General features: G+C 37.4%; 2 protein-coding genes across 3 annotated transcripts in view; both read right to left on the bottom strand.

The window, feature by feature from the left end:
- Positions 1–19,735, bottom strand: part of LOC120776624 (laminin subunit gamma-1) — a 48,634-nt gene that overhangs the window by 26,679 nt on the left and 2,220 nt on the right. The window lies entirely within an intron of this gene.
- LOC120777064 (serine-rich adhesin for platelets-like) lies at positions 3,603–16,078 on the bottom strand. The gene is made up of 7 exons (XM_040108188.1): positions 15,985–16,078; positions 15,711–15,807; positions 15,126–15,281; positions 11,508–13,116; positions 5,364–5,647; positions 4,336–4,607; positions 3,603–4,222 (listed from the first exon to the last, which is right to left on the bottom strand). The coding sequence occupies exons 1-7, from the start codon at positions 16,076–16,078 to the stop codon at positions 3,603–3,605; spliced, it is 3,132 nt and encodes a 1,043-aa protein (XP_039964122.1).

The following is a 19,735-nucleotide window of genomic DNA, read 5'->3' as shown; positions in this document are numbered from 1 at the left end:
TTGATACGATTTCTTATAAGCAAAATTATGTGATGAGGCAACAAAGTGGTAAACTGTTAAATTTTCGTAGTAATTCTTAAGAAAAATGGTTCCTTCATTCATGATGCCACGACCTAATGTATTCTTCTTTCAGACGTTCCACAAAAAAATACCGTAGCGAAACTCTGGTATTCTCTATTTCTGTTGAACCTAATTTTTCAGCTCTTTTTTCACAAAATCAAGTTCATGAATAGCTCGCTCAATTTTAACTTTTTAAGCTTGAAGAGAATCTGGTTTATTGCTAAGGACAAATTACTTCAAATAAGGGGTAGTCTAAAGGTATAAAATCCCAACTTCTTGGCGGCCAATCAATGGCACAATTTCTTGAAATAATCGAATCTACAAACTATTCTTGAAATAATTCGGTTTTTGCACGTGCTGTGCGGCACGTAGCCAGGTCTTGCTGGAACTAGATGCTGACAAGATAAAGGTCTTTCAATTGCGGCCATAAAAAGTTGGTTATCGTCAATATATACTGCTCTCCATTGACAGTAACGGTGTCAACAACTTCATTTCGAAAGAAGTACGGTCCGATGATTCCACCAGACCAAAAACCGCAACAAAAATCGTATCATCCTTATTCGAAAGCCCGGTATGTTAATAGTGTCTGTTCGGCAGTGCTCGATAAAAATGTGTATCTATAATAAAAAAGAGCTGAATTTTTCATATTCATAGTAATGTTGACAGTCGTCGAACCACTTCTGAGAGGTTCTGGGGTTTTCTAAAATAGGCGATTTTGGCGTGTGTTCTTAGTTCAGTTCCTTTCCGCATAGTTTTCTCATTATATCCTGAACAGAGTACATAAGTTTGCCACAAAATTTTGCAATATCCAGAGGGAAACGTCGGCGACTCTGTAAAATATATGTTTGTATAAATGATCGGTGTAACTAGCTGAGTCGATATAATTAACCATGCTTGTTTGTTGTTACCGTCTGTGAATAGGAGAACTGTCTGTATATACCAGAACTGCCTGTGTATACGCGAACTAATCCCTCAGTTTTTGAGATATCGATTTGAAATTCGAACACATACTATTCAACCCAAGCAGTTGCTTATATCGGACCATTATAGCATATAGCTTCCTTAAAAACTAAACGTTCAAAATCACTTTGTTAAAGGTATTATTTATTATAGGACTTTGCTTGCCACTAGGAGTAAAACTTTTAGTTAGAGAGATTTGTATGATCTTGTTAAGTTAAGATGCCTATCAATGAAAGTTCCTCGTACAGTTTTTGCCTAAAAGCCATAATCTAGAATTAAATGTTCTATGTATGATGTTATGACCCTCTGGATAGTAACATGGCATATAGCACATTCGCCTATATTTGGTTTAATGTTATATTATTAAAATTTTGTTAATAATTAATTAAAAATCTCTCGAGTTCAAGCACTTTTAGTTATCTGAAAGGTTTTCGCACTTTTATTAGCTGGTTAAAGCGATGGCACAACTCGGGTCTTATTTTGATTGGAACGAGAAGAAAAAAACTGAATTTCTTAGTGAACATAAATACAGAGTTTATATTTTTTTAATTAATGAAGCTTCATTATTTAATTTTGTTAAATATCAAGAGAATTTACTTGTATATATATTTAAAAATTTCTAACAGGAAAACTTCATCTATTCACAATTATACATACATTTTACCATAGACACAAACCACAATGAATTACCCTATGCATTTACCATTTCAACTGTATTTGCTAGTTCCGGTTCAGCGGAGTGTGTCTTCGCTTATGTGTAATACAAAAACACATTGCTATAAAATGTGTATGTTTCCTGAGCCTTATTCTAAAAAAGAAGAAGATTCCAAAAATAGAAACCAGCTGGTAAGTTGGTAATGAATTTACCCAGATTTTTTTTATAACAAAATCATAAAAATAATTTTTTTATATTATATAAATGTCATAATTATGTTTCGTACAACATGTATGGTCCAAAGTTCAAGCAGATCTCAAATTTGATTTATAGTTTAAATGATATGTTTATAGATATTTCAAGACCACTGCCGTAGTTCCGGCATTCTTTTTAATTGAAATTAAAAAAAAAATATCCCTATTATAATATAATTATCGTACAAGAATCCACAGTGTTGGTTATTTTCCCAAACTTTTGGTCGTTTTTGCCCTACCAAAATTCGATTTTTGATCAGTTCAGAAAACTGGTCATTTCATAGAGTACTATATACAAAACATGCAGAATTTGACGCAGATCGGATCATTTGTCTCCGACCCAAGCAAATTAGAAAATGTATTTCGAGAAAAATGAAAAGTCTTGTGCTGAACTAGTAGAGCTGCTTGAACATAGGTTTGGAGTTTCATTTGAGAAAACACTTTCTCAAAAACTATTTATGAAATCGATTTAAAACCCTAGTATGTTATAGTTAAGGGTATAACCTTTAGAAAAATAAAAATTTCACATGAAGTGTGTCCATTAATTAAATAGTTACAATAAACTCCTGTTGAAAAAGGAGTTCTATGGAAATCATTTCTATAACTAAATTATTGAAACAATGACACAATTGTTAGGGGTGGCCCACTAGATCGAGTACACAACGGAACGAAAAAATTTAGTTAGATTCGTGACGTTATATGTAGAAAACATCTTCACAACTCTGACTGTGACGAAAGTATTAAAAAAGTTAAGGAAATTTCGTTCGATGAACAACCACAAGATCACTTCTAGAAAAAGTGGGAGAGTAGCACAAATAATGCTGAAGGAAGCCTTAGAAAAAATTATTTACATATTGTTTCATCGAAGAAGTATAGTTTTCACAATTAGTATTAAAGATAATAATATAAACTTTCCACATGCTTTATTGATCGTCTTAATACCGGTTTGTTTACTGTTTAAGCGCATTTTGAGATCAAAATTGTAGAAAGAATTGAGAAATTTCCTTAAAACCATTAGAGTAGAGGTCAAAGAAGATAAATTTGGACAAGTCAATAAAAGCCCAAAATTAGATCCCTGTGACTTCTTTTTTTTCGTGACACTGAAATAAAAGCTACCTGTAAAATATGGAGAAAGACTTTATGAGGAACTAAATGTATGGCTGTTATGTTTATCTTGACTCAAAGAGAGTACACTTCTGGACTTCAAGTTTTTAGAACATGGAAAAATTTGACGACAAGTATTCATAACAAATTCGAAAGCAAACCTGGCCAACCAAGATCCCAATGAATGGCAACCCACTACTCTCTTGGTAATTAGTATTAAAAATGATAACTCTCGCAGAAGAATGAATGGTTTAAAATTTGTTGCAAGAGCTATTTATTTTATGTGTTTTTCGAAACTACAATTTTCTTCGCTCAATTTTGTATGCCACGTATTTTACTTTTGAATTTTATTTGAACTTTTCTACTACTGCAGTATTTCTATAAAATGCAAGTATTTAAATACAGCAGACTGGTATATAAATTATGGACACGTTGCAAGTTGCGCCGAAATACAAAAATTACTGCTACTCCAACATTAGACATAGGAGGAAGTAAAAATTTGGTTTCCGTTTAGAGTTCAGGAAGGCACTTTGTAGTCCACTACATTAAAGAAAACCGCAGTTCGTGAACTATTTATCTTCAATATCGATCTTAATGACTTTCACTTTGGGATCCGGACTTGGCGGCGCTGATTTCGTAACGGTCATAACCACGCTCTCTTTGAGTGGCGCAACTGCGGCGATTGGTATGATGGGTGTGGTAAATTTCTTCTCTGGATCCACCTTGGGTATGCATTCATCACTGCCGGTTGTACTAATGGTAATTGTTGGTATATTATCGGACCAAACTGAGGTTTGTGAGTCTTGACGGGTGGCTTGCGCACGTTCAATGGGTTTGCGACGCTGCAACGGTGGTTGATATATGGGACCAGGTTTGTCCAGCGCTTCCGAATCGCTCATATTAATATCCGATGTAGTTGTTGGATAGCAGGGAGCTGCAACTTTTGGTTCAATAGTGATTTCGGGAATTGTTGTGGGAAAATGTTGTTTGGCTGCGATTTCGGCCTCAGGCGTTGAAGGTATCTCGATTGCAATGGCCTCGTCGTTGATATTTTTGGCGGTCTCTGGTGTTACGGGAAACTTCGGTGTAGTCGGTCCACCACTGCTGCTCGGTGATTGCTCATCATCATTCCATTTGGTGTTTACTGTATCGCGCACAAGCGCGAAGAGTGTGCCAATTTTCTTACGTCCTTTGGCGTGAGAGATTTAAAAGTTTCTCTGGATTTCGACAAATGCCGGTGTTGCGGAGGCCTTCGCCAGGTGGCCGTTGTGTCGTTGGAGGCGAAGCGCTGCGGTGGCTCACTCACCTCGCCCAGCTTTACCATTATTTGTGGCTCCTCCAGCGATGTTTCATCGAACTTAAAAGCGACCTCCGCCTTCGGCTGCAGTTTCTTCACTGGGTCTGGCTTTTGACGTCGAATTTGAAAGTACCGCCGCGTGCCACTGAAAGGAACGATGCTTGGCTGGTGGCCGTTCTTTTCGCTCGACGTCGGTGTCTTCTCATCAATAATCACAAAATTACTTTTCTTCTTCTTCGCGCTGTGGCGAGCGTTGTTGCCGCTGTTGTTTGATTTTCTGTTTTCAGGCAAAGCGTGTGGTTGCTTGTAGCCGATTGATCGGCGTCTTTGACACGCTTTGCGCAACAAACTTTTGATCGATCGAAATCGTTTACTTATATCTGTGTATTTGTATCGACTATCCGGACGCGACACTTGAGCTCTGAAGCTCTGCTATTTAGGGAGCGGAGAGCCAGACTAATATTTCGCTTCTGTTTGATGTTTATCTGTTCACTTTGTTCTTTATCTTCGAGTCTGTTTGCTTTGAGCTGACGATGATCTCTTTATATCTACGACGACGCCGAACTTTGTTTTTCCTCTGATTATCCTATCCTGCTGCCTGACTTTCGATTTTATCGGTGTTTCAACTTTCGGCTTTTGTTTCCTCTTTACTTCTGTCTCTTTTTATCTCTTTCTTGTATGCTTTTCACGCGACTTCTTTCCTTCACAGACACGAGGCACGCTGTTCAGCGTCTCATCGTTCACTCTTTTGGCAATTTGTACGGATGTCAACCAACGAAGGTTTCCGATCGGTCTCGATGAGTTGTAGTTTTGATAAGTTCTAAATGTCTCTTTCCATCTTCATCGTGTGCAGTGGAAAGTCAGTGGTGTTCCGTGTCCAGCATCGTCATCGTCTCGCCCTGTCGATTAATCCGAACTGTCATCCGATGTAGCAGATCCTCGAGAGCCTCTTTCATGATGCGAGAAATTAATTCTGGTGGAAGAAAGGAGTGAAATTTTTTTAGTGATCCAATCCATTATTCCTCGTACTTACCTTTCTGGCTTCTTAGTTTTGTACTCTTCACTTTCGAAATCCGGCGGTGGTGTTGGTGTGACCGGCGACGAAGCTTCCAGCACCTTGCGCCATCTGCTGGTCAGCGCGGCTGCACTATTCTCGGTGGGCTTCGCTTTCTGAACCTTAAAGATTTTCTTACGTTCCTCTTCACGCTCCTTTTGCAGTTGAGTTCTGGAGATCTTGATTGGCTCCTCACGCAGTGCGCGCCCGCTCAATGAGACCAGATAATATAGCGATCGCACGAGGGAGAAGCTATGCAGTAGCTGGGAGAGAATTAAGGAAGTGAAATATTATTAAATACCTTTAGCAAAAATATAAGAGAAAAAGTGATAATGTCGACAGCTTAACAAGAAGAAAAACGACCTATGATATCAGACCAAACAACGCTAGAAAGATTAGGAACCACTGACAGTATACGACGAGATTAAAAAATTATGCAATATGGATCAAATTTATTGAAAAATAATGAACAATCGTGAATGAAAAGAGATATAATGTAGAATAGAATATCAGAAAGGTTGATACTCTTAAGGTGGTCTAGAGGCTAAAACTTGATGGCAGTTGTAAGAGCTGAGATAAACTGCGTCGAAATAGACCCAGTTATAATTTCTGATTTTTCGACAGAAAATCATAACTACAGTTGTCATGAGATAAAAAAACGTACGGTTGAATGAACCGGGTGTATAACGTAATGCCGACAATAAAAATCTCGAAATTTTGAAACCCGACACTCAAAATACCGACAAATCAAAACACCGACAAATCACAATACCGACGAATTAAGAAAAGGTGGCGTTGTTCGTTCGAGGCCCTTCGGCCTCCGACCACGAACACGCTCAGGATCATAACCCTTAGTCGGCAGAATTCTCTTTCTGTGCTTCGATAGAAATAAGGGCGGATAAGACAAAACATTTTTCTCATGTTTGCATTTTGATTTGTCGGTGTTTTGATTTGTCGGTATTTTGATTTGTCGGTATTTTGATTTGGCTGCATATTTAAATTTTGTCGGTTTTTTGATGTGTCGGCATTTTGAATTTCGATATTTTGAGTGTATCCCGAATGAACCACTTGCGATTCCATAATATTCAGGAAAAAGTAAGTATGGGAGTCAGTTGTTGTTGTTGTAACGGGTACCTAATCCCCGTTAGGATGGTATGGATTAGATCAGTTGTCAGATGTACATGGTTATCAGGGCCTGCAAAGAGATGGTTAGAGGCATGCCAGGAATCAATGCTTGCCGAAAATATATTTGAAAAGCTGAGGTCGATTTTGGATAAATAAGAGTTTAATCTGCTAAAGTAACCAGAACGAAGCTGCACAAGGGTCACTCTCGTTTCTCGCGGCAATTCGAACTCTTCGTCTGCAATTGATGGTGGTTTGACTCTAAATACGCCATTCATTGAGAGGGAGTTGGTGAAGGTGTTTATGGCTCCACTGTGCATGGCACTCAGTGCAAGTTTGAAGTTTGTTGCGTCCGAAGTTGTGTCGGCGTATTGTTTTATGTCGTCGACGTAGTTGAAGAAGGACTTCCTGTTGCTTTTGGGAGGCGGTTCCGCTCCAAGCTGGTGACTGCAGTTATGATTTCTACCAAAGCCCTCCAGCCGAAACTGTTTGTAGAGGAGTTTATTATGCTGGAAGCATACGGGCCTCGCTATGCAGGTGTTCGATGGAAGACATCAAGAGGCATCCGGTCCGGGGTGCAGTGCTCTGACATGTTTGTAGCTTCTTCGTTTCGTTTCACTGCATCCAGGCGATCATATTGTTACCTAGACGGGTAACTTGGATCACGCCTTTGAACTGGACTCAGTTGAATTCTTATGATAGGCTTTATTTATTGGTAAACTGTCTTACCATAAGCTTCTGTGCCAAAGTTTACGTCATTTTTTCTTAGCTCGCATTTTGAAAATATGCAGTATATTAGCCCTTTCTGGGAAGAATTTTCGATTTCGTTTGAGCTCATATAGCAGAGGTCTGTCGTTATGTAGTAGTGATATTAAAACATCCTACTTGATATCAGGAGTGTTTACTTTTGAAGGATGAAAAATTTATTTTCGGTGGATCTAAGATTTGGTTCATCAAGTGATATATTAATGTATGTATAAACACCTTTTTCACCTTTTAAAATGATACCAGAGATAGACGTAAAACTTCACTGAAGCTTGATTAATGAATGAATGATTTGAAGAAACATGTGCTATAGTATTTCTGACAAATTAACACTTGGTAAATCAAAGAATATTAAAATGGTTATCTGAATCACTTTCTATATAAAAAAATATCCAAAGTTCTAAAAAAAAATAACATTCGAAAACTGCCTTGTAACTTAGATTTCTCGAATAAGATTATATTAAAGAAATACAATAATAGCTATTGAGGTTGAATAATGTACCGCTAAACCAATTACCTCCCCTGCAGCGTATAAAAATACGCTATTTTCATTTTCCGGTTTAGTCTAACCCACATAAAATGACCCAAGTTCAGTGACGTTGTTCCACAAGTTCATAAAATCGTTCCGTAACTTTATCTAGCCTGCATGAGCCAAATAAAATAATCTCCATTATATTAACACACATTATGCCATAATTTTTACTTCCACCTTAGATTTATTCATACTCGTATTCGTACAAATTGCCGTCTGCGAACTAACGGGTGAAAACGCTGTAACATTTTTTTAACAAGCACTCAACTTAGTTTCAGCTCATTATCAGAGTACGAAAGGAAAAGTTAAGTAGCTAATTATGCGCAAAAGCTGCAATCCTTGATATGCACTCATACGCACACAAGTGTACACACGACCATGAGTGCAGTCGAGAGGGCTTATGGCGTGTTTTTGCAAAGTATTAACTACACACATATTTATTTTACACTGAGGTGGAGTTTCGCACAAACCACTTGCAAACACTCAGACATATGTAAATATATGTAGATGCGTGACTGAACATAACCAGTAGGGGAGAGAACTAGTTGTGAAGTGCCTTATAACTACTGTATGCTAAGAGGTCAACTAGTTAGAAGACTGCGCTATTTTATAAGAGAGCAACTGTAGGGTTTCACCACGCTGAGATGTATGAGACGTCAACTGTCAAAAATCGGTCAATTATAGATTAGTTTAACGTAAAACTAGATTTTGCTCGTTGTTTCTTATTTATTACACAAAAAATGTGATTTTTGCTAGCTGAAATACAATACTTAATTATTATATATATTCTCTCTATGTATTATAGATCAAAGGATTCTCAAATGCTTATATTTAATGCCAATTTTATAATATAAAATTTATATATAACGACAAATAATTTTAATAAACATTTTAAAATAGCTGGCAACCTTTTTCAAAAATGACTGTGTGGCTTCCTATTATATGACTTCGTCAACTTATGACTTTTTCCTTTAAAATTTGAACTGGTTCTTAAACCAGACTCTAAAGCGAAGACATTATTCTTGAACTACCGAAGGCCGCCTGTGCAGAAAGAAGTTCGGCGCGAAAGAACTATGGACACATCCATAGTTGATGCCTTCACTATGTCAGTTTAATTATATTAAACATCTTCAAATCACATTTTAAAAAAATAGTATGCTTTCAATATTTTTTAATTGAGTTTTAAACCTTTTTGGTTTAAATTTAATTTCATTTATCCATTGGTTTCAACAATTTAATAAGAACTTTAAAAAAAATGGTGGCCAATCTCCTCAGAAAGTATTTTTTAACTTCTTAATATTTCTCAAACAAGTTTTTTTTGTTTCGTTCATTTATTGTAACTGGTCTATTGAAGAGTCCCTGGAGTACTAAACAAATTTTTTAGGCATGTTTGTTTTTTATTCGTCATAGTTTCCTTCAAGTGTGATACACTGATTATAGCGACCCTCTAACATTTCCATAACATTTTTGTAGTACCAGTTAACCTTTGCTTCAAAATAGGCCTCTGTTTCGGCAATCACCTCTTCATTCGACGAAAATATCTTCCCAACAAGCATTCTTTTCAGAACTGAAAACAGGAAATAGTCGCTAGGGCCGGATCTGGAGAATACGGTAGATACGGAAGCAATACGAAACCCAATTTTTAGAATTTTCCCAACGTTTCACTGACTTGTGACACGGCGCAGTGTGTTGATGAAACAGCGCTTTCTTTTCCTTTAATTTTATCCCTAAAATGGTCCAATTATGCTATGTCTTAGTCGCTTTAATGGCCTCTACTTTTTCAAGGTTGTTAATAAAAATTATTCATATATCGACGCAAAACTCGGGTTTCTTATTCTTGAACTTCTCCAAATAGTTCTCTGAATCATCAATTCGTAGTTGTTTTGGGTAAATAGTGAGCTCGTGCTGCATCCACTTTGCTCAGAGCTTTCTGATACCCAAATATTTGTGAATGATATGACGTACTTTCTTACAACTTCACTTTACCGTGATTCAAACATTTTTTGTGTAATTTTTTGATGTTTTTGTCGATAACAACCTCTTTAGGGTGTCCACTTCGTTCACCGTCTTCGAGCACCACGTCTAAGCTTGGCATATCAACCCTTGATTATTGCTTTTCCCGAGGCAGTGTCCAGCAACTCCTCAGCAGCAAAGTAGATAATGATCGGACGGCTATCAAATTTATTCACGCGCTTTATGAGGAATAAAGCTACCTAAAACTCATATGGATTTAATTCTATAAGCGCTTTTTATGTATTAGGCCGTTGACTTTTCAATTGACCTGTTAATATATCCGTTATTTCCTTAAGTTTCAAAGAATGAAAAATTGCAAATTGCGTAGCCGCGAATAAGAACACAAAGCGTACAACGCGAGCAGGCTTTCCTTGTCTTTCTTTCGCCTACTTAAAACCGGGTTGGTCGACAAAAGGGTCATTATGCTTTTTAAAAATAAGTTTCTAATAGGTGGCTACGCCTGCAGAGTTGTTACCTGGATAAGGCAAGCATAATATTTGTAAAATTCGTAAATAAGTTCTTTTGTAACCCACCCATGCTTTAAGCAGGATAACTTCTTGTACTATAATAGAAATTTGGAAACAATTCGAAAAATGAGAACTCACTCTATTGTGTCCAAACACAAAATCATGCACTCAACTAAACTTTACACAGGCCGTCAAAACTTGAAAAGCTAGTGAAAACGACTGACAATCATGGAAATAATGTAAAATTTCATTTGAAGATTGAATTTTGATTTCTACATTGCCGAAAGCGTGTGCAAAAACAAACTTCAACGCTTCTTCGACTGAGTTTGAAGTGCAAAAGTGCCCAGAAGCCTGTTGTGCTGGGGTGACAGTAGTTGGCGTATGCTAATGCCAGAAGTTGAATGGCTTTTACGCGAAAGTTTTGATAGCAATTTGAAAGTTGATTGGTTAATTTCCCATTCTCAGTGTTTTATTTAGCTGCATTTAAAGCATGCTGAACTTTTGAAACAGTGAACTTGGTCCTTGGTCTAGCTGCATTTTAGAGTGTGTTGAACTATGTGAAACAGTAGGATTGCTGATCTTTAAAACAAACACACAGTGTGGGAGCCTGTCTCACGAGCGGTGGACATTTAAAATAGCTTTCTGTTGGGAGCTATTGTTTAGATGAGGATAATTAATTATAGTTTAATAGTTTTGGAAAGCATTCGAAACATATTTGAACCAGAAATGCTGAAAATGTAAGATACATTTTCCAAAATGCGCCTTATTGAAGAGAAACGTCATCTGCCTTTTAAATCATCTTGTCGGCTCAGGAAAAAACTTCTGATATCTATGCAAAACTACGTTTAAACAGATCTAATCTAGTCAATAAATAATTTAATAAACTTTCTGAGAATTGTTAATTTGTACCAAAAAGAAAGAAACTCTTTGCTTAATGTTTCTTTTAGCGGTTGTTCTTTTCGTTCACCTTTTTTCATATCAGAAATATGGCTTGCAGGGAATTATTTGAGCCTCTAAAAGCTATTTCCGGGTTTTATAAAGCTTAAAAGCTCTTTGCAGCTCCTTTATCATTTCCGTAGGATGCTATTCGAACATGTTAAGTTAAATGTTCTTTTACAAGACGCTTTATATGAGCTTTTCTGCTACAATAGACTAGCCACCTCTTGGTAATAAGATCACAAACTATCAACAGTAGCTCAACATTTCCAATCTGTGCATACTTACCCCATCTGAAACGATAACCTTTGCCAGCTCCTGACCCAGCGACGTTTCCCAACACATGCTGGTCAAATTGCGTTGCACCTGCTGTATATCTAGCTTAACCTCAAACATTTTTTTCTCGAATATCTCCATCGGTGTCAATGAGGGTGTCGTCGGTGTTGCAGTTGCATCCAAATCTGTGATTGTAACCTCTTCCTCAGGGTAAGTATCACAAATGGTGCGCACGCAAGTCTCGAAATTATCTTCATCGAATTCATTAGTGTCATAATTGACGGTAGCGGACTCGTCAATGATATCATCTTCGGCTAAGAAGAATGCAGTAGTGCTGCCGTCAGACTCCGTTGTAGTTGTTGGCGGTGTGGAAGTTGTTGTAGTCGTTGTCGTCGTTACTACAGTCGTTGTTGTAGGCGGCAACTTTGTAGTCGTTGGCTCAACGGTCGATGTCGAGCTGGTGAAATAAGCCAGCACTTCACCCAGTAATTTCGTATTGACATGTAGCGTCGGTAAGGACTCATTTTGTGGCGCCGGCGATGCGGACTCCACTTGCAGTTGTTGCTGTTGAGCTCCGGGCGTACTTTCCTCTACCGTGTAAGCGGTGGTAGTCGCAGCACCGCTGTCGGTGTAGGGTTCGTTGTCACGGTCACTTTGTCTGCGCCTTTCATTCAACTGACGACTGTAACGGCCCGGCGGCGCACGCTGTGTTGCCTCGTACAAAGCAGACAGTAAGGCTTGGCGAGGCTTACGTTGCAAAGCTCGTAGATTTTTGCCATTTCTGGCACGGCGCACATTTTCGGTCGTGCCGCTCGTGCCGCTAAGCGTTGTCTCCGTTGCACTCGCCACTTCTTGGGAGTCGCTAAGCTCGAGCGGCATGCCAACGAAATAATCCATGTAGTCAAAGAAACTATCACTACCCGGCGCTGTTGTTGTGGTTGAGGTGGACTGTGGCAATGTGGATGCATCCGTCGTTTCGGTTTGTGTTGTGCTGCTCTCCGTATAATCCGTTATTGTGGTCGACGATGCATCGGTGGCTGGTGTACTGAATGTTGCTGTTATTGTTGTTGCTGCTGCGGTTATCGCATTGAACTGTGCCGTGCTCCACTCTTCTTGTTGTTGCGGCGTTATCGTTTTTGTATCGATATCTGTTGTGACAGGTGGCATTGTGGTGGGCAGCGTCGTCCACATATTTGTCGTGTCCGACTCTGTGTTGGTGGTGATGTGTGGCAACAGCGTTGAGGTGCTTAGATTGAGTAGCAGTAATGTTGTTGCTGTTGTGAAATTCCGATTGTTGATACGTGTTGGTTTTGAGCATTTCATTGTGATATTGCGGCATCGCAGTCGCGTGACCAAGCCGTAAAGTGTTGTTGTGGCAGCCGTGGTCGTGGTTACCAGATTGGTGGTACTCAGGTTGAGATGCGCCAGCGCTATGGCTATTGCTGTACTATTTGTGTTGTTGCTTTTGTAGCCATCCATCACTATTGTTAAATTATTCATGGCGTAGGTAGAGTTATCGTAGCGCTCCTTGAGCGTCTGCAAGGGTCCCTCCTTGCTGTCGATGTTGTAGATGAAGGAGAACATCAGCGAATACAAGTTGAGCATGTTGAGTATCATGATGCTGTGCGGGAGGGGAAGAGCATATAAGATTAGCGAGAGGAATCGGAATTAGTGGAATTTTATTAATTTTATGCGTCTTAAAAAAGTCTTACTCGATAAATTTAATCTATTAGGGACAACTGAATCTATGAATATAAATAAATGATCTGTTTACTCCTTTTAGACCAAAAGGGAAAGCAAATTTTATATAAAAAAATGAATTGAACAAATATTTATATTAAACTGCTTTATTTAAAAATAAGAACGAGTATATTTTATTAGAAAAGTCTCGTCTCATAAATATTGCAAGTACTGAACTAAGTACGATCTACACACTAAGATTTAGTGCAAAAATTAGTAATTACTCTCTCGATCCAACTAAAGGTTATTCAAATATACCAGAGAGAGAGTGAAAGTCCAAATATTAAAAATAAATTATATTGATGAATATGGAAAACTCTCCAGGTTTATAATTCTTAATAATGCAAAATCGGCCAAAACCCGTTTATGTAAAGGCTGATCTTGAGCAACAAATTGAAGAAACAAAGGATTACGGATATTATAGTGATCTTCGGACTAGCCGCTTGTACTTGACGTTCTTAAGCTATTATCGGACTCAATTTGAGAGCACATTCAGCAACTTGGTCCTCTCAAATTACTCTCAACTTAACACCATTCAGCTACTTTGTGAATTTCTAAGCGTTTTTACTATCAGCTTGGAACTTTGAAAACCATGGATGTTCCATTCTGTGTCAGCCAGTTGAAGGTTGGTCATTCGCAAAGAAAATATTCTAACGTTTCAACATCTTTCGCTCATGACCTGTATAGCACTGTACCAAGTTTCTGAAGGTGAGATATCAGAGAAAAGTGCATCTTGATCTACCATTTTACTTAACTAGATCTTTCTTAAAATTGGATACCTTTTGGTTTGCTCACTATCCACACTACCTTGAAATAATTTTGTGGTATGCTCTGTGCTGTTGGTATTCCAAGACCAGGTGTTCCTCCGGCATTTATTGCTTCAAGGAAGTTTTTGAAGGAGGTATTTGTTATGATAATGATAATGAAGTTTCAATGTCGTTTTGAAGACTGTTTGGAGGAAGAATCGAACCCGTGCTTATGTCTGGATACAATTTGGAACAGCAAAACAACCTTCAACAATACAAAAGTTGAAAGTTTTCTATGCTTACTTTCCATATCGTAGGATCTACATATATGATTGAAATAACTGCGGATTTTATACGACGGAGAACTATTCCTGTAAGATTTTTGCTGCAAAGCTGATGAATTAGCACAAAAGGGTACCCTCATCCCACCTACCTCATAGGGTGAACGAGCGAGTTGGGTCTTTGTTGACATTTTGCGTTCTATTACTGACCATATTTACTTCGCGTACGCTTAGGAGGTGTTGGCCGACGACCAGTTCCTGTTGAACTGTAAGATCCTTCTGGCCACGAGTAAGAAGTTCTTACTGGACATTTTACAAGAGTTATTCATACTGTAAATGCCGAATGGATGAAAACGCTTCAGCTCTGAAAGTATTCGACGCTCCTCCATTGTCTAACTACTCGGCGGTTATACCTTCGGCGAACCAGGAGACATAGTCGACCTCATAAGCCGTCTTATCAATTTTGTGATCGACTCAAAGCGCTTTGACGATTTATGAGAGTCTTTATGATACATTTTTTAAGAGCTTTAGGTACCACAACGGACCGGTGAAATAAGCTGTTCATATGAGATTTCCGTTAGAATCGGTCATTTAACCTAACCTAACCTACCTGGATAATATGTTTTGATTTAATGAATGATCGAATATGGTAGATAATCGGATTTCTTGTGGAACCTGGTTATCACAAAAGCAGTCAAGCCGAGTGTTAAATATTTAAGGGAAAAGCTTTGGAAACTTTAAAACTATTTAATCTTAACCTAACATCTGTATATATTTAGTTCCCTAAAAATTTCAATATTCCAAAAATCACGTGGTGCATTTATAACCTCTGAGCTTTAAACAAAAAATAACCGCTACCGTACCGTGCCAATTGCAAGCGCAACTGCTGTCGCGGATGCCAATTTTCGAATAATCCCAATGCGTCGAATATCATGGGCATGAAGAACGCCAGCAGCGTGATGGTGATGTTAACCGCATTGCGACTCAGTAAATTGCCATTACGCGCCAATTGCTCCGAACTGTGCAAAAAGTAACGAAAGAGCAAAATCAATGCGAAAGCCGTCGCAGGCAGACAAAGTATTGAAAAATTCAATTTGTAATAAAAAATCGCACGCGTGTTGCATACAAAGAACATAAAAGATACGCTAGAGAAAAATCAATGCCGCTACACATAACGGCATTCGTCGACATAACGGTACTCACTGATTAACCAACTCGACGACAGTGTAAGCGGAGGCAGCCAATAAGCCCATCACAACCAGATTCACCAAAATTCGCTGCAGGATTATGCGCCAGCTGCGAAGTCACGCCGAAAAAGGAAAGTAAACAAAAAAGAAGGAGAAAAAGAAGTGACAAACATTAAAGCATATGTTGAAGTTGAAAATGACGGCATTTAAACTTGAAGGCGCACACTCGCCGCCAACTAATTAATTAAGTCTGAGGCTCACTTGCGATTATCCTTCTTCTTTTCGGCTTCTTCGAGCAAAACCTCTTTGAAGCCGACCACCACCGAGGCGATTCGGTTGTGCGCTGTTTCAGCGTGGCCTGAAATGTAAATAATTGAAGGAAGTCAGTGGAATATTTGCATTAACAAAAGGAACTATTGAAGTGAATAGTGAGTTGCTGAAGGAGTTGTGGTATCAATGAATATATATTTATGTATTTATTTTTTTTTTACTTAAGCCTGAAAGGAGACGAATTAATTGTTTTTCTTGTGCTTACCAATCATGAAATCCCAACCGGTGAAAAGCTTCCAAGTAAAAGTGCATTCGTCATCTTTGAGAGAGAGCTTAGAGTTTCGGGAGTTTTCAGCCATTCTGTGCAATAGTGAAATACAATTTGAATTAAAACAGTGATTATTTCCAAAAAAATAATAGTTCTTGAAATACTTAGTATGTATATAAATTTTTTAGATAATTAATTTTTATTGAAAAATATTAGAGGAATGGAACATTAGATTAGGGTTTTAATAATACATATTTTCAAATTTTGGTGTTAATCATAGAAGGTTGTTGGCACCTCTGACGGCATACACATACACACAAATCCTCAGTTTTGTTTTTGACATGAAAAACTTCTGATGAGAACGTCATCCAATCGATTTTTTTTTGTAATTTCTAATACTTTCAGTTAGTTGGTATAAGCTAGACAGGTAAGAGTGCAGCCTCTTTGGGCTGAATTAGCGCTAAATGCGGCATTTTGATACCATACTCGTAGGACCTTTAAATATTGCTATCTCTTTTCATTGCTGTAACTGGGGTTCTGTTAGAGCTGAACACTTGCAGAGGAAGTGTAGAGTTGTTCCCTTATTCGCTCCAAGTTTGTATCTGCGGCAAATAATGTTATGGATTATATCGATTTTTAACACGTGTTTTCCTAATATCCAATACCCCGTTATGGTAGTTGTTAGTATGTATATACTTTTCTTTAGTTCTTGTCTCCTAATATTCGGTCTCTATCATTTGGTTGAAGATTTCTGCTCTGAACTACTTGTTGAAATTGGGAATTCAGCTTCCTCTTGATCGTTCATAGCGGGCTCGGTATTGTCTCCGCCTCATACTCGTCTAGAGAGGCTCCTGACTTGGCCAGTTCGTCGACATTTTCGATGCCTAGTACTTCTGTTTGGAACATGCTAGCTGAGTTTGGTAGACGGATGGAGAGAGAGACACTTTAAGATACACGGAGTATACCTACGTCCCTAATCGACAGTCCATTTTGAGTCCGTCGTTATAGACAGAATATAGAGATAGAGATAGTATATAAACATTATAGTATTCTCCTCCCCTACAAAACCTCTTCTCCATTCACGTCTATCTGATATTCTCACCTGGAAGTCACTATTGAAATTCATCCTTTTTGGTTTTTGTAGGTTTGTTGTTTTGACTTATCATTGAGTGTAAATTTATTAGAATTATTATTTTATAGTTCTTCGAAAGATGCAGAGAAGAAATATGTTTCTTGAATACTTTTTCCTGCTTCTGTGGGATTACCTTTTCGTAAATACTTTTCATACTTTGGTTGGGCTAAGGACTATTGATTTCACCAGTTCAAATGTACATAGCAGTAATGTGATACTTAAATATAAAAAATAGTTTGTAGAAGTACCTACACCGATTTTGTCCTTTATTAAATATTTACTCTAAGTTTGATTGTTGTTATTATAACCTGAAGTATTTTGTTTCAGGGCTTGCCTTAAGCTCCATAAGGGGGATCATATTAGAATTATGAAGTTAAAGTGAACCGAGGAGCATCAAATTATATAAACTTTTAACATGCGGTTACATTAAAACTTATTTATAAGCTGACTGACTTTCCTAATAATTCTGAGTTATTCATTAAAATTACCAATATCAGGGCTAACATTTGCCTTATATTTGCTAGCTTTTCGAAAAGGTTAATATGGTAGGATACTTAGGTAGGTATGTATCCTAATATTATTCTCATTAACAAGACTGAATGGCAAGATATTTATGGTTTTTAAATTTAATGTAGAAATATTATATAATAACAGATGTGTAGTTTGAGCAATTTGTAAACAAAGTTCGTTTTTTAAATCAAAAAATTAAAACTTTGTTGATTTTTTAACAAAATCAGGTGGAACTAGGCTTGCAAATAATGCATCAAAAAGACAGTTGTAACATTTAAATAAAAAATTTTACATTTTATAATTCCGGTCTTAATCTTGGTTAAAAATAATTTTCAAATATCTAATTTAATTTTAGAAAATACTTTTTAATTAAAAAAATTGGATTATATCGGATTCAAAAAGAAAATGTTTTTATTGCAATTAAGCAGTTGTTATAACATTTAAATACAATTTTTTACATTCCATAATTCAAATTAAATCTTAATTAAAAATAATTTCAAAATTAATTTTTATACCCAAAAACAGGATTATATCAGAATCAATAAAAAAAAATTTACAACGAATTAAAAAAAAAATTATGAATTTTAAATTATTTCACGCTGGCGTACTTCGTTATACCATTTTGGTTATCCTCGTAAAAGAAAAGCTTATTTTTAATAAAATTTCAACTCGCGTGACTGCTACTGAAACTGAAATGGACTAACTGAGTAGTAATAGTCACGTGCGAACTCATTTTCTTTAAGCAAACTAAACATATTATACAAGCCACATACAATATATATTTATAAATGTTTCAATAGCTGCTCTTGAAAATATCGATTGACTCTCATTAAACACCAGAGTAATTGTCGCAGGTTACGCATACGCCGTGGCTTTAACTTCTCCAGTCAATTGCATTAGTTATGCGCCACTACAAAGCAAGAGATAATAATAAATATAAGCTAAAGAGAAATCATAAAATATATTAGCTGGTTAGTAAACAGCATACTTATGTAAGCAAGCACAGCACACGCCCACATATAATGTAACAGCAACAATCAAACATATAAAATGGTGTTTGCTTCAACAAGCAAAAGTCAGCAGCAAAGAAATACACGTATGGGTAGCAAAAATGCTTAATAAATAAAATTCTGTGCGCCAAAGTGGCAATAAAGGCGAGCTCTCCTCAATAACGGCGCTGTGGACGCATGCTGGACACGTAGCACACACACTCATTCACGCGATGCAGCCGAAGAGGAATGGAGGTGTTGATATGGCGTCAATTTATATGGCTGCTGGGAGTATGTTGGTGTGGGAATACGAGTAGTAAAACCAAAATAAAAGAAAAAACGTTAACTTCGGTTGTGTCGGAGCTATAATGTCCTACACAAATAAAAGAGTTTTCCATTAAGAACTTGATTTGGATCGGCCAGTTTGTAGGGCAGCTATATGCTATAGTAGTGTAATCTACACAATTTTTACGGTGATTGTCGCGCTGTTTTCGATAATAATCTGCGTGAAATTTCGTGGAGATATCCTTTTGAATAAAACATTTCTCTAAACAAGGACTTGACTTTGATTGGTAAGTTCGTATGGTAGCTATACTCTATAGTGGCCCGATATCGACGGTTTCTACAAATGAGTAGTTTCTTCTGGAGATAAGTATGTGTGCAAAATTTCATTTCGATATTTCAAAAACTGAGAGACTGAGCTCGTGACGCTGAACACTTATAACTATATTCCTTTAGGGTTTTGGACATTGTTTTCGGGGTATCCCAAGCTTCGTGCCAAACTCAATATACCTTGTACAGGGTATAAAATTGTTGTGTGATTCGAGTATCGTTGCTAAATTACGAAATAAACATAATTCCCGACGACATATTTGTGTTAATGCGCGGCTACTTTCTTGTTGAATTGCAAGGTTATTGGCGGATGGAGTGCCGACTCGAAATGTATGTGTACAAATATGTGTGTGAAGGCTGCACACAAACAATTTGCTAACAAATTCATGGATATCTGCGAAGAAACCAGCATATATCTGAAGACTTAAATGATGGCACAGCCATGTGGGCTCGTTAATGCGCCGCGCGTGACCATTAAATTCTGATAATAAATTTTTACCAACGT

The sequence above is a fragment of the Bactrocera tryoni genome, chromosome 5 (genome assembly GCF_016617805.1).
Source record: "Bactrocera tryoni isolate S06 chromosome 5, CSIRO_BtryS06_freeze2, whole genome shotgun sequence".
Lineage (NCBI taxonomy): Eukaryota > Metazoa > Arthropoda > Insecta > Diptera > Tephritidae > Bactrocera > Bactrocera tryoni.
This window is presented reverse-complemented; position numbering and strand designations above follow the sequence as displayed.